The sequence below is a fragment of the Corvus moneduloides genome, chromosome 8 (assembly GCF_009650955.1).
Source record: "Corvus moneduloides isolate bCorMon1 chromosome 8, bCorMon1.pri, whole genome shotgun sequence".
Lineage (NCBI taxonomy): Eukaryota > Metazoa > Chordata > Aves > Passeriformes > Corvidae > Corvus > Corvus moneduloides.
In genome coordinates this window covers 27,580,783-27,601,771 of record NC_045483.1, presented here as the reverse complement: position 1 = coordinate 27,601,771, position 20,989 = coordinate 27,580,783, and the positions used below count along the sequence as shown (strand labels likewise).

General features: G+C 42.1%; 1 protein-coding gene and 1 long non-coding RNA gene across 2 annotated transcripts in view; both read right to left on the bottom strand.

Annotated features, from left to right (window-relative positions):
* The window catches only part of WAPL (WAPL cohesin release factor), a 354,794-nt gene extending 344,397 nt beyond the window's left edge, over positions 1 to 10,397 (bottom strand). The window contains 2 exon segments of the mRNA XM_032117114.1: positions 6,435 to 6,958; positions 10,118 to 10,397. Of these exon segments, the coding sequence (XP_031973005.1) occupies positions 6,435 to 6,936 (502 nt within the window). The 5' untranslated portion in view covers positions 6,937 to 6,958; positions 10,118 to 10,397.
* Positions 10,398 to 12,756: 2,359 nt separating this feature from the next.
* The window catches only part of LOC116447694, a 70,482-nt gene continuing 62,249 nt past the window's right edge, over positions 12,757 to 20,989 (bottom strand). Inside the window, exon 3 of the long non-coding RNA XR_004241656.1 lies at positions 12,757 to 20,435. This is a non-coding gene — a long non-coding RNA (uncharacterized LOC116447694). The remainder of the gene's footprint in view (positions 20,436 to 20,989) is intronic.

Here is a 20,989-nt window from a genome sequence, read left to right as displayed (position 1 = left end):
TTATCAATCTGTACATGTGTACCTGGCCAAACCAAGCACAGTGTGCTCAGCACAACTGCCTTCCCAGCAAACCCTCAGGAGGAAAAACACAATGGGCAGAAGAACTGCTGCACTTCGTAGTGCAAGAGTTGTCAGTCTGACATGTGTTCACCTCTCGTGGTAAGTCCAATGAAGACACATTCCTCCTCACTCCAAGCTCAGAAGGGCATCTGTTGCTCAGAGCAACAGGAAAAAGCCAGGAATTAACCACTACTAAGTATCATGGGCAACACGAGGGGCTCACACGCACCAGAAACACTTGTTTTCACTAACTTTTCTAGGATGAGCTGCTATGGAAAAAAAACAAAGCATATAATAACACAGCAGCATTAAAAATTGTCAAAACAAATGTATACTTAGGCTAAGTCAGTTTGAATTAAGACAGTACTCATGAGTATGTCAAAAACCTTTAATAAATACAGTAGCAGTTTCTTAAAAGGCAGTATGAGCCAAGTTTGAACTTGAAGAACATTTTCTATCCAGTTAATAAGGCCTCAGCAGTTTGAGTCTGAAATGGCTTCCTTACCAACTGGTTTCTGCTTGCCTGCATGCTTTGGCCCACTTGAGAGGCATGCACCTTACAGGGTTTTTTCTTCCACAAGCACTGACCAACTGTTTTGAATGCAAAGTTATTTCAGCTTTTTAAACATGAAAACTAAGCAGCAGTCAAAAGTATGACCTTTTAAAAACTAACTGCTCATCGTACAAGTCCATGAAGAAAAAATGATTTTAGAAGTATGGATCACAAAATTCACTGTTGTATAGGAAAGGGCAATTACAGATTAAGGGAAAAAAGTTTCATGTACTCTGTACATGGACATACATAGTATGAACTGCCCTGTCATTAGGAAAAATATGTTGCAGAGATCAGATTCTTTCCTAAACACTGGGGTCTTTTTTCTGTATTGCCATTTTAGCAAACAAGTATAAACACTGAGAGTTAAACAGAATTTCAATCATTTCAGACTTTTGAAAAACACCCCAGGAAAAAAACCAACAAGCCACCACCACAGAAGTATCAGAGGAAAAAAAACCAAAACAATAATCACACCAGTTTGAACATGTGCTACTGACACAGTAAGAAAACTCTGTATGCAGGGGGAAAGGAGTATCTTCAAAAGGGGAAAACTTACCAAAAGCAACTAAAGAAGAGAGGAGCTGTGGACAAACCCCAGCTATCTGCATACCCATCATAACTACTGCCATCCAAACAAACCTCGTAACACTGAAATTCTGCGGGCACACATATTTTCTGGCAGACCTTTCCCCTTCTCTGCTATCAGTTTCTTAATGCTTTGACCCAGCCAGAGCACAGCTGCAGCCCTTTTTAATCATGGCTGCTGCCAGCTGTCTCCTAAGACTGCCAAATGCTCAGACCTCATTCAGGTTCCCCCAACTCTGCTCCATGTTTGGACAGAAAATGACTAAACTGGAATTCTTTCTCACAAAGTAAATAACTTACATTCCAAAACTCTGCAGAGGAAAAAAGATACTACTCCAGCCTAACTATTATCTTAAATGTCCATGTCAGTGTTAAACACAAAACAGAAGTTTTAGAGCAATTTGAAAGGAATACCCTGACGAATCTGGGGGCCAAATGCAATTACGTAACAAACCTGCATTTGGGAAGTTGAAACTTAACTCTAAAGACAGGGCTCCCCACCCACATAATCAGGATGCAGAGGCTTTGCACAGAGTCACTAAGGTACTATCAGGATAGTATGTCAGGAAGACTCGATGACAAACCATCTCCTTTCTCAAGTGCATCCATTTTCTGCATTTACTCTGCACTCTCTGTGCTTTTCCAGCAACCAACCACAACTAGATTCTGCATCCTGGGCCAAGAAGTAGTTGAGCACAGCCACAGCCCTTTGCTCCTGCATAAGCACAAGAAGAACTGCACTTGCCATTTTGATTTGCTACCTGTAAGTGCACTGGTCCCAAGTGAAAAATGAGGGCATTAAGAACTACCCAGAAAAACAAAAGAATCAAAGAGCAGTCAACAGACAAATGCTCCCTTACAGCACTAAAAGCAAAACTACTGCCAGAACAAAACCTGTTTGAATATCCGTACATAGTAACAAATGGCAAGATGAGGAATAGCTGTTTTCATTATTGCCCTAAATGTTAAGGGGGAAAAAAATAATAATTTGTTCTTTTAATCTTAAAGAGTCTCAGAGATCACTGGTGACACAATAACCACAAAATTTGTACTTAACATCACAACACAGCAGAAAGGGACACAATTCCTACGCTGTTCTGTAGTCTGGAAAGGTATTTTAAGCCATTCTATTTCTCCACAGCGAGCAAAACACATTTTCAAGAAATAAATTCATAGGCTCTAAAACAAACCAGACTTAATCCATGCTCAATTGAAATACTTCTCCATTAATGCATGATTAAATACCTAATATTTTCACTTAGAATAAATGTAGAAAAGGAATATTCTCTCATACTCCATGAACAGGAACATGAGGTATGCAGAGATGACAAACATTTATCAACCCAAATGCCTTCTCTGTTGAAGAGCATCAAACCCTTTGACCAGACCCTCCAAAGGCCTGAGTTACAGAGCTCAGCACCATGCACAAAAGCAAAAGCCAGCAGATCATCACAGCACCCAGAGTCAAAATCCAAGCTTGCACTACAATGCCAGAAGTATTTCCATAAACTCAAACATCCAGAGTAGGCAAGGTAACTATCCAAAGTGAAACACAGTGATACACAAATATAATTATGAAATGCCATACCAACTCCTAAAATTCATCAAACTTTGACATTAATTTTCATCTGAAAAATTAAATTCAACCTACAAGCTAACAAATATTCTAAAAGAGCAAACTTAGAAAATTTGCTCTGCAAGGCCATGCTTTTATATCAAACCTTGTGTGCAGATAAATAGTGTGAAATACTATTTGGGTTTATGCCTTGAAGAGTAAATTTAACAGTCATGAAAAAAAAATAATCCCACCAGACTGTTTCAAAAATCCAAATATTGTTCTGAAGGTTTTCACCTTACCCTACTGTAAGACTCTCTCATAAAAACCTCATTTTCTAATGAGGTAGCTGCATTTTTGCTTTATATGAATTACCAGTGTGATATTTTTCTAATGACACAACTTACTTTCCAGCTACCAAGTTCTCCCTACCTTCACAAAGATAACCTAACAGTAACTATTAATACTGAAGAGTCCTTCATTATTTCAAATTTACCTAAACCCCTATCTGTAAATTACCTGCTACATACAGGATTACTCACAGACACTCTTCAGACAGCATTAAGTCTTCATCAAGCAACATTAGGGTAAGATTATGAGAAGCTTTCCACATTAAGAGCTTCTCAAAGCCTTTACAATGAGATTGGTACAAGCACTAGCTGACGGCTATTAAAAAAAAAAAGGAAGACCAGTTAAGTTCTACCATTTTAAACAAAAGATACAGATCCTCAACTGTCTTACATGGCTGCACAACTACTAAAACAAACCCCAAAATCAACTGCTTTTTAATACCAAACATTAGCTAAAATTAACTGACAAGGCATCATCTTCATTTTAATGCCTAAAGGAATGGCCACTGAGGCAGGATAGTACAACTGGAGCAGAACTCACTGTACCTCTCAGTCTGTGCATAGCCGTGGTAAGTCACATTTTTCAACTCAGTCTAATTCTCAGCATTATCCTACCTAGGTTAAGAATTAAGATACCATGATGGCTCACACTCTCTGGGAGTCCTGAGACCTTCGTTCATGCACTGTCTAGACAGTATGAGGACAAGGACTAGCAAACTGCACTTTAAAACAAATTAACAAACACTTTCTTCAACATCAGTACCAACACAGCCTAGCTTCCCACACCCAGAGATACAGTGCTGTTATGCAGGTTAAGGTTGAGCTCACATTGCAGTCCCCCTTACTCTGGGAATATCAACATTCTTCTACCTGCCTGCTTCCCCTCCCAGCCCCCAACCCTTTCTTTCCTCATCAGGAATAGTCAAGCTTGCCGTCTCAAGGATCTATAAGCCCTTTGGACAAATCTGGTTAAGCCTGGCAGAGTTCAAGAGTCACCAGGAAGGGTAAAATTATTACAGGGAGGGCGAGGACATGTAAGCAGCTGACGTGGGTACATACACTATAACACTCCTCCCAAGTCCCGTCTTCCTCCAGAACCCTACCCCAAATCAATCAAATTAACTCTCTGTAGTTTTGAAAGAGCCTCCCCATCAAACTTTACGCAACAGTCACTACAACAAAGAAGCCTTTGAAGTACCTACATTTACACTGGCTGACTATATACCACTATCTCTAATTGCTCAGTGCGCCGAGCAACGTCGAGACAACTTTTATTTATTTTGGATCAGTTTACACACAAGCATAACAGCACCTTAAACCATCCAAGTTTTATTTACACTAACTGACAAAAAGAAACACTATCACCAAGACTGCAGTCTTCAAATAAGGGTAAGGAAACCAAAGACCCTCCTAGCACGTTCTGCAAAGATGCATTCTCAGCTGAATTTCACTTCTGAAGAAAGATACTGAAAGGGTTTTTATCTTCATTTGACTGGGTGTCAACAGAATGTAGTCAGAGTCTGAAAGAACAGAACCATCACATCAAGATCCACCTTGTACTTCTGGCTCAACTGCAATCAGTAACAATTCAGAGAATCCTGCAGGAATAGAATTCCTTCAGTAAACTGTTGTTTAAGTAACCTCCCCCTCAGCATCCAGACCACCACCACATTAAAAAGCTGGATGGGCTTATCCACCAAGATGCATCAGCTTCCTTCTGTTCAGAGCTGTGTATTTATGATATACATAGTATTGTCTAGCAAGGAGTTCTAGAATTTAAATAAGCATCAAATTAGTGAGTTTTTCTGTGCTAAATATTGTATTATTTTCCACAGGACTGGAAGCAGGAAGTACCAATGCAACTGCTGAAAGTCTGTTTCTCTTGGCCTTTCACACATTATGAATTTTCAGAGCTCTTTCACATTTTCTTCCCACTGCTCTCTCACTTTCTTTTCCAACCTGAAAAATACTGTTCTGACAAAGGTTGTCTACAAGGAAACCATTTCACTATAAAACCTGTTCTACTACAATCGCTCATTAACAACCAAGGAAACTCATTACTATTTCTTCTCCTACCAAATATTGGGTGATGAACTTACTCCACTTCTCATGAAAACTATATTCAAACTTTAAAATCCCATAAATTTTATTTCCAGAGTGAAGATGAATCATAGTTAGAAACAGCTGCTGAAAATCATATGAAAACAAGAAATATTTTAGCAGCAAAAATAAGATCAAAAGACAACTACCCATCCCACCAATGTGTCTGTCAAACTACAGCTCAAATCAGCATTTCCTGGGTTTTCTTGAATTAGATCCCTAAGACATGTATTACAAATAACTGAACTGTGCCCATCTTCTACCATTTGGTATCTTCTTGTTAACTGCATTACAACTGAACAACTCCACTCAAGTTTCTGATCCTAGGGTTTACTGTATTTGAGAAATGAAAGTTCTGTAAGTTCTTCTCATTAAAATTGATTTTGATAACCCAGAGCAAGTCAGTAGGTGTCATCTTCATCTAGGCATATAATGTGATCTTCTACCCAATTGTAGAAGCTGTGGTTTAATCAGCCCGTTATACAAAAACCTCTCATGAGATATAACATCTGATCTTTTCCAAGAACGACTTGAAGAAAATTACAGTGATGTTCAGCTCTATGGGCCCTGGAAACTCCCCTCTGAAAAGTATTAAGATACCTTACAAACACTCCAGAGCCCAAAAACACCTCCACAAAGAAGTCTGACAGAATTCAGTTTCACAGGTCTGAAGTTTTTTATGTACATATTGATATAGTTGTGCTAATAACAAACAAAAAAATGTTTGTGCAGCTGAAGTTCAGAAACCTACTTTTTCCACCCAAACAACGAAACAAAGCATGTTCTAAGCTGTATCTGCACCTACCTGGCAGTAAACACACACCCACAATAAATTAAAGCATTCTATTACCACTAACTCATCACTATTCAAAATACATGTTTAAAAACCGCAACGGCACTCAGCAATTTTAGAAAAGGAATATTATTATTCAGTTTTAAAGAATAACTGGACTAAGTGGACCAACATACTGCACTGAATCTAAAGCCCTGTATCTCGATCTGCAGACACACGGATTACAGAGCCAAAGACCTCAGACCTGTGTGTAAAATGCAGAATGCTTCTGAGTGCTTTTAGTTAAACAGAGTATCCTCTACAATTGTTTACAATTCAGAATTGCCCCACGGTTTTATTAGAACACCTAACAATCCCTAGAAAACACACAGTCTAAAGGGAGATTAGCAAAAATCAGAGGAATACAGTAATACATGGACAGCTGAGCAAACGTACCTGCAGTTACAAGTTTAGCACTACTGCCCTTGCACTCTCCATCTTCCACACTTCTGCTTGTGCTCATTTCTTTCAAGAGAGGGACAGTATTGTCAAAAGGTATGCACTTACTGGATGCAACATTTTCTCCACTGTCTGGCTGATTAATTCTGCTGTTTGCTTCAAGTAGAGGAGAGAAGTCCTCAGACTGAGCAGCTTCACCCGGTTCCAGCTGAGAGGAGCTTTTAGCCTGTGACACATTCTTTGAAGACACAGGAAGAGATTCTTCATCGCTGTCAAATCCAAATGGATCCTCCGTTACTTCATCTTCAACTTTGGGTTTTTTAGGAACTTCGGAAATATCTGGTTTGACACTGGGCCTCTTCTGTCCTAATTTGGCCATGAAGGTGGTTTCTCCCCATTTTGTACTAAGGGTGGTCCGTTTGTTGGAAAATACTTCATCAAACTTGGAACTGCCATTTCCCCCTTTCCGGCTGTAGGTCTTTCCAAATCGGGATGTCATTTTGGCTCCTGTTTCATATTCTCTGTTGTGAAAGAAAGCAGAAACATCAATTCACCAACCTTCTAGTACAAATGATTGTTACTTCCACCCTTTACCAGGCCAACAAGCAACAGGCATGTACATTCCACACAAGCAACAGATCCATCATCTGCTTCTTTCCAGACTCACTCATTCACATGTGACTGTCATTATGGCAAAAGTTTCTGCATTAACCATCCACTAAAATAAATCAAAATTCAGTTGCTTGCACATTTATAAACCAATGGCACAATGGATCCTTAGGAGAAGTCTGCTAAGAATGGCATTGCTTTGCTTTAATGTTATATTTACAAGTATAGAAAGCACTGTCTTGAGACTTCACAAAACAACTCGGCAGTATTTTCACCACATATGAACATGCAGGTCCCCCCTAGAGCACAGCATTAAAAACCTCTTGCCAGTTAAATACAAAAACTGCCAGAATATTTCAAGTTGCTGTAGATATATTTTAAATACTAACTAATCAGAATGATGACAAATCCATCCCATGTTCTCCTCTCACACTCATACTCACTTAGCAAGTGTTTTACTTGATAACATGATGTGGTTTTTGCCATCTGCATCAGTCCTGGTCAGGACTGGTGCGCAGCAATCCCCCAGGACTAAATCTGACTCATCAAGGGGCAGGAACAGAGGAACTGCTCAATCGATTTCTAAGAACATGGAGGACACCCTAAGCAGGCCAGTGTAAGCTATTACTGTTCACTGGCCCTTATGAGCACAGCCACCTCACAGATAGCTCGCTCAGAAGAGCAGAAGTTTAAAATTAACAGATTAAACAGGAACACATTTAAGAGCTCCTTGCATGTGTCTTCTACTTTTGTTTAAACCAAGAAGGAAGACAGGCCACCTGGGGGTCTTTTACCCAAAACATATACTTCAACTACCAGACAAATGACAACATAAACCCCAAACCCTCATATCTGTTTTGTGAACCACTGTTTCTCTCTTTTTGGCCCAAACACAGATAGGAAATTGCAATTCCTTACAGTCAGCCTGAATCTAATCAAGCCCATCTTTCTCTCTTAAATTCCTCTCCATCCTGGAAAAAAGTGTGTTTAAAAAGACAAAGAGTTATTTAAGCTAAAGCTAAAGAACCAAATAAATCTAACTTTTAAAGTGTTAACTAACTTTATATAAAGTATATGAAAAATGGCAGTTAAAACAATTTTTATTGAACTTTTCATGACCTATTTGTTCAATGCAACTGTTTTTATTATTATTCCCCTGAATATGTGGTATACTGTCTTCCCTATTTTAGTTTTCATCTCAAGAGTCACAGTCTCTCAACCTGAAGTGCCAGTCTTGCTTCTGCCAAAATTGCCGGACCGCTTTCCAGAAATGTCCCTCTATCACTTCATTCTAGCAAGACTGTCTCACTAATAATAGTCTCCCTCTATTAGACCAGACCAACCTTCATTTATCATACAAACTAAGCAATTCATGGGGAGAAAATCCATGAAGAAAATTTTAAGTGAATTAAAATGATCAAATTTGAACTTTAGAAGTTTACCAGGTAGATGGTAATGCAATGCAGAAGAGTGACAGACCACCCACTTTGGGAAAGGCTCTTCTCCCCAGCAGTCCAGCCAAAGGAAGGTAAAGGCAAGTGCTTAGCTACAGAGCAGAACTCTGCTGCAAAAGCCCACTATGCAGAGGGCTCCTGGCTGCTCCTAGCAGACAACGCTCTTTAACCCCATCTCCTCTTTTCCTCACACACATCACTGCCAAACTTCTTTTTTCCTCCCCTGTAGGTAGCTCAAATTTTCTATTTTTTATCTACACATACTTTAGAAAGCAAACAGCAAACTAAATCTAAATTACCAGTTTTACTTTGCTGATGCTTGTAAATATTTGTAATAGTAACCAAAATATTTTAGACCAGAAAGGCCGAGTTTTTGAGGGATAGAAGCTAAAGTAAAATATTTATTAATATCTCATGTTGTTTCTATAAAATTTACAGGAAAGAAAAAACTACCTCACTCACCCCAGCACATTTTCCTCCCCTAAATCCTCAAGACTCAAATAAATATAACTTATAATAAGCATTATAAGAAGTTCTCCAAGTATTTTTGACACATTTCCAGCCTATGTAAAGATAACGACAGATTTAAATTATGGTTTGTAGTCCCAAAGAGAAGATTCCTGCAGTCAAGAGGAGTTCATTTTCAGAAAGTAGAACCCCATTTTCCTATTTATAAATTTTAAAATTAAGACCATCTCATTAGAAGTTTTAAATCAAAATATCAAAACCCAAATTAATACTCAGTATGATGTGCATAGGTTAAAAGACCAGTATAAGGAAAATACAAATATGCCATGCTATAAACTTGTATCTTAGATTGAGATTAAATTTAAAGACATAAAGAGATGCCTCCTTACATGAGAGCATGGACAGAACAAGATTTTTACTCTTTACTTACAATTTCCTCTTGATTTTTCACTCAGAGGGAAGTAAAACACTTGGTCAGTTTCACTCTGTTTCCACTCCCTGCCTCCCTCTCCTGCATTGTGCTGCACCATTTGGAGCAGTGCAAGCAATGTACATACAAGTAAAAACCCGAAACACAGGTCTCCCGCATTTCCCAGCGCTAACTCGGCGGATCAGCTGGAGACAAAAAACCCGGTAATTCCCCAGGAAGCCCATCAGCCACCCCTACTCATCGCTCCTCTCTACACCGCTCCTCTTACATAATCAAAGACAAGAAAAATAGGTTAAATGCACGGAGGCAGAAGGAGCTGATGAAATCCCACGGTGACAGTTTCTTTTTTTCTCCCTCCCCCTGCGGCGGGGGGGTGCGAGCGGAACCGGGTCACCCCACCGCTCCCTGATGTCATTTCCCTTCCCGCCCGGCCGCCTCCCCCGCCCCGCCGCACCACCGGCCCACATTACACAAGTGCCCGGGGCAGCCGCGGCCCGGCCGGGCGACGCAGCCCGCGGAGCCGCACCCCCCCCGCCCCAGCCCGCACTTCACCCCCGTGCGAACTCCCGCCCCACAACTTCGCGGCGGGCCGGGGGCGGCGGCCCCACACGCCCCTCCAGGCGGGACAGCGCCGGTGGCCGCGGCGGCTCCTGCCCGCGGGGTGCGGGGCCCGCTCCGCGGCCCGCAGAGCCCCCGCCGCCCCCTTACCCGGCACCCACCTCGGCGTCAGCGGTGGCGGCGGGTGCCGGGCGTGGGCCCGGCCGATGTGGCTCCGGCCGCGGGTTCGGGCCGCCGATGCGCCGCCTGCGAAAGGCGCTTAGCCGGCGGGACGCCTCCGCCTCTCCGGCAGCGGGACCCTCCCGGAGTGTCGCGGGCGTCAGGGACCCCGGCGCCGCCTCCTCCGGCGCCGCTTCCTCCGCGCCGGGATTATCGCCGCGCTCGGGACGGGCCCCGGGACCATCTCTCCGCCATTTGCCCCCGCTCCTTCCTGCCGTCACCGCGCGCGCCCCGCCCGCCGCCGCCGCGGCCAATCCCCGCGCGCCTCGCTCAGCCGCCCGCGCCGCCTCCGCGCCTGCGCCCGTCCGCGCGGTGCCCGGCGGGAGTTGTAGTTTGCGCCGCGGCGCGGGCCCTGGCGGGCCCCGGCACGGCCCCCGGAGCCGGCGGGCGGGTCCCCGCGGCGAGGCGCCCCCAGCCGGGACGGGACGGGGAGCCCGGCCTGGCGGGACCCGCCGCCTCCCCGCGGCCGCCTCCGCCCGGGCCCGCGCGGAGGCTCTGAAGGCGTGGCCAGCGGGGCCCGCCGCGGGCAGTCCCGTCCGGCCCCACCCCGATGGCGCTCGGGCCCAGGTGGGTCCCCGGGCACGTCGAAGGGTCTCGGAGCAGCCGGGCCACCCCGGCCCGGCTGGAGCCGGGGAAAGTCAGAACCCTGCCCGGGAGTTCGGGAAGGCAGCAGGCACTGAAGCAGCCCTGCGTGGACTCCATTAAAAGTTTGCGGTGCCTCGTCCAGGGCACGCGAGCCCCTTGCGCTCACGGCCGCGCTTGGCTGGTACTCACAGTGGGTGCACAGTGCCCGGCCTTCACATCCGCTCCAGGGAGGAAACATGCTCTGCAGAGAGGGCCCGCGGAACGCGCTCGGTGCACGCTGTGAAATTGTGGCTTTCACATCCACCCACATGCGTTAGATTTATGCACACCTTTGAGGCTTTAATTAATGATACACACTGTGCAGATTAAAAAAACGCTCCACAAAGATTGTGTCATGCAGCAAATACATATGGGCATCAAACAGTCACCAAATCCAACATTTCACATTCTGTAGGCAGTATTTAATAAAATCCTTGTAGAATAGAAAATTAAGGATGCATGACCAGAAAAGCATTTAAAAACAACCTCATACAGATGTAGTTTGGTCATTTTTCAGAGGAGTGAGGATCTCAGAAAAGTCAAATGAAACTACACCCTTGGTATCTAAAATGGCTTCGCAACACGTGCTCATACTCAAGCTGTCATTTGAGGCTTTACAGTACAAGTCTCAAATGCAGAACAACAGAACTAAAGACAAAATCTAAAAGGTTGATTTCACTGCACAGAAGAGGTTAGAGCTGTCTCAGGACCTCTAGGTTTTTTCTTAATTTTATATTTACTTTACCCAATGCAAAATCACTGCCTTTCAGTAAGAAGAATCAAGGCTATGGTTTTGTTTAGTGATCCTGGGAGTAAATCTGGCCTTTCCCTGATCCCTACTGATGCGTTGGAGCTTTCAGGCATTACTTCTGAAGCAGAAACATGCTGTGAACGTGCTCTCTAAAGCCAGTATACAACTAGTGCTGCTGGAGAAAGCGGAGATAAAAACAACTGGGGCTTGCAATGAGAAGTACAAGCTTCATTTGGAATATGGTTGAGGTTTGTGCTGTGTTTCAGACAAAGTTTACAAGCTCATCTGTATCTCACTGACTCAGTTATTGAAGGGCCACCAAAAAACAGGTGACAAACTTTAAAATTCATAATTTGACTATAAAAAGTGAGAATATTGTTCTCCTGGGAGTATTCTTGATCAGAGCTACTAATTAGCTCATTTAAAGTCTAAGAGTAAAATGGATATCTAAACCTGTTTGAGTTTGCATGGTCTTATTTGGTGACTAACTGATCTGTTACACAAAGAGGAAAACACTACTGTGAGAGCTCAAAACACTGAGACTCAGAGAAGTTCTTTACAACATAAAAGTTTGTCCTGAGAAACAAAAAAATTAAGAATATGGCCAGAGTAAGGAAGTGACATCAAGAAAACATTAGGAAATAGTTTCTATTTTGATATGCAGTTAGAAGAGTTAAAATTAAATGTTTCCAGTGTAAAGCCTGGGCTACCTAAGTCACTTATACAGTAATGTAGAGAATTTTACAGTCTAATGATAGTAAGTGGATGTCATTTGAAAGCTTTTACACACCTTATACCCCTGGGCTAGCTTCATATATCCAGCAGTATTTCCAGTCTTTGCAGAAACCCCACACAGAGTAATCCAAACCACTGCAGATCCATGGTCATGAGGGAATTTCCCATGACTACCAGAGGATAAATTAAACTCATTTTTGTGCTGCCTGTTCTATCTTGGGTACCAGCAGAAGTCTGTAAGTGAAGCCTTTTACTAGGATGATGATGGAAAAACAAACCTCATTGTGTTCGAGAACATCAGAGATGTGCCAGTTCTACTGCCCCAACTTTCAGATACTTTGAAAATTTGACACCCTGTATCTTAGTAAGCTTGGTGATTAACATGTTAAGCTTTGCTATTTCCATTTTCATCTGGCTCACATCAAATATGCAAGTACCATGGCAGAGCAAATAAAAGACAAATCCCATCTGTGTTTGGCAGTAGGTATGTTTAATTCTCAGAGAGTGGCATTTAATAGGCATTTTATGCTTTTTGAAATTATATTACTGATAGTCGCAATCTCCCTGCACACAAAAAAAAACCCCAGAAACAAAACACCAACCACACAAATCCTTTCACAAAAAAAGCAATCCATGAAACACTCCAGTTTGGCATTTGTCTCCATGAGAACAGCAGTGGGAGATAAGCAGCCATCTTCAAACTGTAGGTTTTCTACCTTAAAAGTTTTTTGAGAAAGCCAAAGTGAATCCTACGTCTTCCCATTACTGCCCACCCCCCACACCCCCCAGGAGAAACCATCAACTTTGCTATTTATAATAAAGTCAGAAAGCCCTGAAAAACACAGCTCAAATACATCAACTGTACAGATAAAAGAGATAAAAGCATAATAGCAGAAGGAACACATAGGAGGGACAGAACAGTTACTTGGATTCATTTAATCTTAATACACTCTAGAACCCTCTCAGTTCTCATTCTGAGGTTCTGTGCCAGGACCTGTGTGGGGGGAACAACAGAATTTTCCAAATGAGCTGCAGCCTAGTACAGAGCCTTTCAAAAACATTAAAATGTTTTAAATTGTTTCCGTTTCTTCCAAAAGAAAAGGGAGGCAATGCAGTAGGAAAACAAGGTTTCCCATGCAGCAGATACACTTGGGGCTGATGAAGACAGTCATATCCTTCCAGAAGCTGTCAGGAAGGTTTCTCAGTGCTGCCTCATGGACAAAACACAGCATTTGACGGTAATATCAGCTTGAGGGTACAGGTTTTAAAAGGACAGTAGGTATCCTTTATGTCAGGTACATGAATTAACAGTATAATATATATGTAACACCCTTGCTCCAGTCCTTTTCCCACAAAAAGGGAATAAGATCATAATCCACTGCCCTGTTTCCCTGTGAAGCACTACCCAAGAAGGAAACAGTAGCTCACAGGAAGGCTCTCCTCATTACTCCTCATGCCCAGACAGCTCTCCTCACAACTGTGAAAGTCTCTCAGTTCACTTCTTATCTTCTCCTCTGCCTCTTCCCTGTTCCTCTGTATCTTAGCCTAGTCACTGTTTGCCTTCCAAGTTCTGAACTTCCTATGGTATTTCCTTCCTTGCCTCTTGTCCAGGTGGGAACGGATGGGGGGTGAAGAGGATGTCCTGCTGCACTCACAGCTGCTGCAGTGCTTTCATGTCCCAATTAGCACCACTTACAGTGCTAAACATATTGGTGCTTTTTGCTTTTCTTTTCAAAATGTCACCCTGCTCCTGTTGCTGTCCTTCAAATGTGACAGGCACACACGGGTGAGAGCACACAGGCCTTTGCCATTTCGATTCACTGGGGTGAGAATTTCCTCTTTGTTATTTGCACAGCAAAGGTGAGGGGAGGGTAGAGAGACACATGAAGTAACTAATTACAATATTTTAGTCAACTTCTCCAAAAGCAGTGACTTAGACTTTAGTATGGCCATTAACATGCTGCAGGAAGGGCAGCAACATCACCCCCAGCAGCCACACAGGACTGGGCAAGAACAGCAGGGTTGTACTGAGAGCTGCAGCAGCTGCTCAGCGCAGAGGTGGTGGATTCCAGGTGCTCACCAAAGCCACTCTGTCACTGCTCTCCTCAGCTGGGCAGGGGACAAAGGCTCATGGGTTGAGAAAAGTGCAGGAAGAGATCTCTCACCAATTACTGTCACAGGCAAAACAGAATTTACTTGGGAAGATTAGTTAAATTTATTACCAAACCAAGTCAGAGTAGGATAATGAGAAATCTTAAACTAAAAACTTAAACTAAACGAAAGAAACTAAAATCTTAAAACACCTTCTCTGCACCCTCCCTCTTTGCAGGCTTAACTTTGTTACCAATTTTCTTTACTTCTGCCCACCTTTCCCATATTCTTACTCCTCTCTCCGGCTGCATTTGGGCACTCTTCTTCCCTTTCTTAAACCTGTTATCCCAGAGGTGCTACCACCAACACTGTTGGACTCAGCCTTGGCCAGTGGTGGGTCCATCTTGCAGTCAACTGGAATTGGCTGTATCGGACACAAGGGAAGCTTCTGGCAGCTTCTCACAGAAGCCACCCCTGCTACCCAAACCTTGCCATACAAACCCAACAAAGCAAACACTAAAGCAGAATGCACAGGGACAGGAAAGACGAGAGATCTGCAACCCAGTGTACAGCAAAGTATGATTTCTGTCAGGAATACAGCTTTTCTTAGTGAGGTATTTCCAATGGATAATGTACCGCTAATTTCTGACGCTGAACCCTGAGAAGAAGGACTGAAAGGCACTCAAACAGGGAATCTTTATACAGCTTTGGATAATAATTTTCAGTAGCTGCCTCCTCATATGTGGAAGTCAAGCCAAGGCATTAAGTTTAGTAACTGGAAGGTTGAAATGAGCTCTGCTGGACAGAACAAAGGAATGCTTATATGTGTGCAGCAAAGGGCCAGTTCTCCACGATTTAAAAAAACAAATTCCCTGGATCATGGCATTACTGAATCAGACCCAGACAGCAGAAAAAGTTGCGCTACTCCACCTTCTCGCTGGCCTGCACACCCATCTGTTGCAATCATGTGAGTGGCAGCATCGTCCCTGTAATGTCAGAGCCTCTGGAAAGACTCGTTTTACTCGACGAACCAACAGCAGTCATTCACCTACGGCTAATTCTCAGTGGTTTTCTGTGCAGCTTTTTTCCCTAGGTGATCAGTCTGTAAGTCTACTGGAAAAACCTGTGGTGAAACACTAGTGAGAAAGCACAAAGTAGCTTTCACCTTGATATAGTCATCAAGGTCAGAACTTTATTCTGCTATGCAGTATATTCTCAGCAAGCTCTGCTGAGAAAGTAACCACCTGTGTTGTTTCCCACTGAAGATTTTATGATGTGCCAACATGATTCAGGAAAAAAACAACCAAAACAAAGGCATTTGTAGTAAGGATGCAGCCTCACTTTAAAATCCACACAGAAAGTCTAGGTTCCTCTGTCCTTTGAGCAAAGCAAGTTCCCATTGTTTTATAAGGAATAAAAGGGTGCTGTCCCTCTCAAATACCTGAGATCTCTTGCAGCCTTGTAGGACAACCAGATTGAATACCAACCTTTCCTTCTTCCTGAATTTTTTTGGTCTACTTTTAAGATATTACTGTTTCACATCTTTGTAGCAACAGCCCTTAAGGAAAGCTACCAAAGTGCACCAACACAGTGCTTGTTGGGGCAAGAAAACATGGGAACGCAACAAGAAATTGGTTCTTATAACAAGCACATTGGTGCAACTGTCATTGTCCTATTCTATTCCTCCTCCAGCAATAGGGAGCAGCCATTTCTGTTCCTTATTTTGCTACTTTGCTTCCTTCATCTTTTATAAAGGGCAGGTATATGACCAACACTTTGCCTGCCTTTGTTCTCTTAGTTTTGATAATTGGGTCTGCATACGGCTCTCATGTGCAGATGCTGTAAAATTACCTTTTGAGTTTTAATTTATGAAAGTTTTGTTTTCACCTTTGTATTTTCCAAGTACTTGCTTCTACTTTTTAGAAAGAGGCCAGTAACAAAGCACTTCTACAGCAGTTACAAACCATTAAACCCCAGCAATATTGCATCGACAAATCTGTTGGTGCACTAGAACCAGGATGTGTGGCCATTGAGGATTGTGAGCAATGCTACCAAGGACAGCAACCTCAACTACAATTGGAAAAGAAAATCCACAGAGAATTAAAACTCGTGCACCTAATGAGGTCTGGATGGACGTGTCCCTGAACATCATGACAGAATTAATGTACTAGCTAGCAAATTAAGCTGATAAAATGAAAATTGAAAAAAAAATTAAATGAAGATTTCCTCATGGGAATGTAGGAGGCAACAAAATATCAGTTAGTAACTTCATTAGTTTCCTGCCAGAATACAGCCCTGAACAAATTACTTTCACCTTTACTCAGATTACAATGCAGCACCACGAAGAAAGCTGCAATGCCTGTTGCACAAGACCCTGCTGCATCCAGGGCCTTACACTGTGCCAGTTTTGCAAACCTGTTCACACTTCAGGTTCCCTGCATACGATACAACCATGGCCCATGCAATGAGCAAAGATCACACCACAGCATGATAGAGAGCCTGTTACTGAGTGGCAGCAGAGTACACTCAGAAAAGTAGCTAATGATAAAAAAAGGCTAAAAACATCTGTGCATTGACTGGTTCTTTAGACATGTCATGGAAATGACTCATTACTGGATCAGCCACATGTAAGGGCAACAGAGCAGGCAGTGCATTTACAGTCCAAAACCACATTATTATTTTAATAATACACTGGCCTGCAGGCAGCCTCCTTATGCTATACTCTGTTGGATATGTGACCTTGAAATTTTGAGATAAATGTTTATTGTGCAGCACAGTCTTTTTTTGTTTTTTTGGTAAACATTTGAAAGAAATTGGAGGACTTATTGATGCAAGAGTTTAGGCTCAAACTAAGATGCTTTGACTGACTCAAAAACGTCTCCGCAGTGGTTTTCATAATGAATAAGCTTGTACCATGTCTGGGGGAAAACAAAACGTAATTCCCCTCTTATCTTTTAGTGCATGACCAAGTGGCTTGAACAACATGCCAGTGTCTACTTGCTGCTTTTTTGTGCCTTTCAGATATTTAGGCATACTTGAAAGCTCATCTCAATCAAAATACCTTTGCTGATCAGCTGTCAAGCAAACAGAGAGCAGACAAGAACTACAGTTCATTCAAAAGGAAAAAATCATTCCATAATCTACTTCAGCTCAATCCTAAGAAGTCTTCAGCAGCACAGTGCTGTGTCTTCCAATGCAAGGTATAGGAAAGTCTGCTCCTTAAATGCTTTCTCAGTCTTGCAGAGAGCTGTTTTGTGGCTGACAAGTCCCTCCTGTCCCATTCAGTTCCCAGACTCTAATTTTCAACACAGGTCCCAAAAAAAGAGAGAGAAAAAAGTAGTATTTAGGTCTTTTGGCTTGACTTTCCATTTTCTCCCCACCACCAAATGCAGGATTGGGCAAGGGCTGAGTAATCATACAGGCACTGTTAAGTGGTGTCATCTTTGTATAAAATAGTAACTTTGGTCATTATCAGCTTGGACCAGATTCAGGCATGCTGCAGAGAGAAAGATTTCTGATTTTTTTTTCTCAAACCATTGAATTATCCACCAACAGTTTTAAGAGGCTAAGATAGGAAAAAACAGCTGAAAAAGCATTGATCACAGTTCTTCATTTTTATTGTACGTACGTCAGCATGTACAAATATTGAACGTTCCTCTATGAAATAAAGGTTCGATTAAGCAGAAAATATGTTTTAAAGCAGTAATAGCTCTCTGCTGGACTCCAGTGACACCTACTGGTAAATAAAGAAGTTACTAAACGTTTCTTGAACACGCAGCAGCATTAATTTATGCACCTGCCCTTAGGATCACTAATAAATTTTTGGCAGCTCAGGCTATGAACCACGCTACAACTGGGTGTTAGAGTTAATGAAACAGTGTATTTATTTTTCAAAACTGGATTTTGACTCTGATTAATAACTACTTGAAACTGCATTTTTATCACTCTGAAGGTATTGTCAAGTCATATATTTTGCTAATGGCAGCAGTAGATTAAGATAGGCCAGTGCATTTTTGGCTTGCTGGAGTACACTGGGACATATTTCCAATTTTACTCTTAGTATTTCATTAATATAACTATAGTCAAAAAGTAAATAATTTAATACCTCTCCATATGCTTTCCGGTCCATTCCTTTTAGCACAGATTCCAAAAAATGAAAGTCTCCTCAGTAGCACAACTGACTGAGCTCACGGCTTTTCTTCTGACACCTCCTTGATGTTTGTAGTGCTGAACTGGTCTGCCACAGCTGTGTTAGTCTAGCAGGTCATACAGATAGTTCTGACTATAACTTCAACCAGCAGTTTAAGAGAATAAATACCAATAAATCCCCTAAGTGACAGTTTTGGGACCAGAATTCCAATAAAACCTCACATGATGCAAGGCTTTACCCACAGAAAATGGATGCAATATGCATGATGTACACTCAGACACCTCAGGTGCCAGCTGGGACAAGCAGAAGCAACACAACAAGGAAAAACAGTACTACAGCTCTGGGCACCAGACTCATCTCCCTATCTACATTGGGCTCCATTGTGTAAACTAGTTCAGTGTATGGACATGAACATTGCTGTTTGAGACAATCTGGGACTGAGGGACTCCTTATGCAATTGACATGGAAATAACCTCTGCAAGGTTTCCAAACCACAGTCTTACCAAACAGCTGGCAATAAACATGACTGGTAGAGCTCTAGCCATCCCCACTGCATTAGGAAAATTTGCCCTTACTACCTCTGGCAGGCTTAGAATCATCTTAGTTTCATCTCTAACACTGAGGTACTTTCAGATATGGCTAAACAAACCATGAAGTTTTTACCTCTTTGTCCTGCAAATCCTTCCTTTGAAGAACTGAAGCTTCCTGTCCAAAAGTCTATTTTGGTTAAGTCTGACAGCCTCCAGTGCAAACTGTCCCAAGACTACAAAAATGCTGTGTTATGGAGTGGTGAGGCCACCTGGCAATGAACACCCACCACCCAAATCAGCACAACTCTCAAAGTATCAACCCAGGCATCTCAGAACAAAGAAAGCACAGAAATTTTTTTTTTTTTCCTTTGAGTACCAAAGTTTAAGTTGAAAAATCGCTTCTGACAGAACACATCAGCCAGATTTGCACAGGCAGGAATACTGTTATAGGTTACTGGAAAGCAGAGAGATAGGAGCAAGGCAACTTGGTTTTACGGTAGAATATTTGCCAATTAAATGCTTTTCCCAGTACTCAATAACAAAACTTCTAAGCTGGACTATAAAGACAACAATTTCTAAAGGAAATGTAGAAACATTTTTAGAAGTCAGGCTATAAATCTGCTAAGCAATAGTTCAATATTGATTTTACAAACATGTCCATAATAATGGGTTTACAAACCTGTGTACATAATTAGAATAGGTAGATACTAGAGAAATTGCAGTATGTTGCAACTTCAAGATCCGCTCAAATAATGTGTTGTTTTGGTTTTTTTTTAAACGTTATGCATTAAACTTTATCAGAGCAGAACTATGCATGATCCTATGGAAATCAGATGCCCAGATGTCACTACCTGGCACTCTGCATTCAGGCCCTGGGTTAACCACGACTTCTGTGAAGTGCATAGTGTTGACAAACTGATAGGAAGCTATCATGGTGACAAGCAAATGCATATAAAAAGGTACATATAGAAAGAACCATCCCATAAAAATCAGAATTTGTACCTTGGCTAAACAGAGATTCACAAAATATAATCATTATACAAGGATTGAAGCTTCTAGTAAATTAGATGTTAATTTCTCCACATGTAGAACAAAAATATTTAAATGAAATTGAAGAAAATCCATCCAGTCCTTTGTCAAAGATAAGTGGAAAGCTTTCCTTGGCAAATGAGGGAAGCCATGTAACCTGTTTCCAAGTTTCCATTCAAACCCAGTAGTTTACATTTCTCATTATTTAAAAAAGACAAGCTCAAAGCTATCTTTTATGTGAACAGATGCTGTGCTGTCTTCTTGAAGCTGCAGGCTTAGACGCAGATTTTTCATGCAGCTGCAGAATGAAGTCAACAAGCCCACTCTGTTCCAGGGTTGCTATTCAGAACCTTTTGGGCAGCAATGAAAGAAGATCACATCAATTTCATGCTGGTATTGCTGCTCTACAAAGATATGAGCAGCAGACAGAGACACGAATCATGCCTAGATTGCAGGGGAGAAAAATGTGTCAAACTCCTCAGGAAAACAAGGTATGGAAATTTAATAAAGTACAACTTTTACAGATACTTTTTACTTCAGGGTACTTTTGGTGCTACAGCACTGTTTCTGTAGCAGCCTCTACTCTGGCTGAGTTACAGACAATGGGCTCCATGTGCAATTAAGTACCATGAGTAGGGGCCCTGGATCCTGACTAGAATAGATTTGACAGACATTGGCCTCTGTTCCCATCAGCAGCATTTCCCTTGTGGCCCATGTATATTCTCACCATTGTGCTCTGCATCTGACTTTACTCCTGAACCACAATCCAACATGCTTGTTTTACAATATTAACTTAATTGTAATAACAGGAGAAATTCCAACTGCAGGTACAGAAAAACCTTTTCAGGCAGGCAGGGAAAACAAGGTGCCCAGAGAGACTGTGCAGTTCTGATTCTTGAAGGTT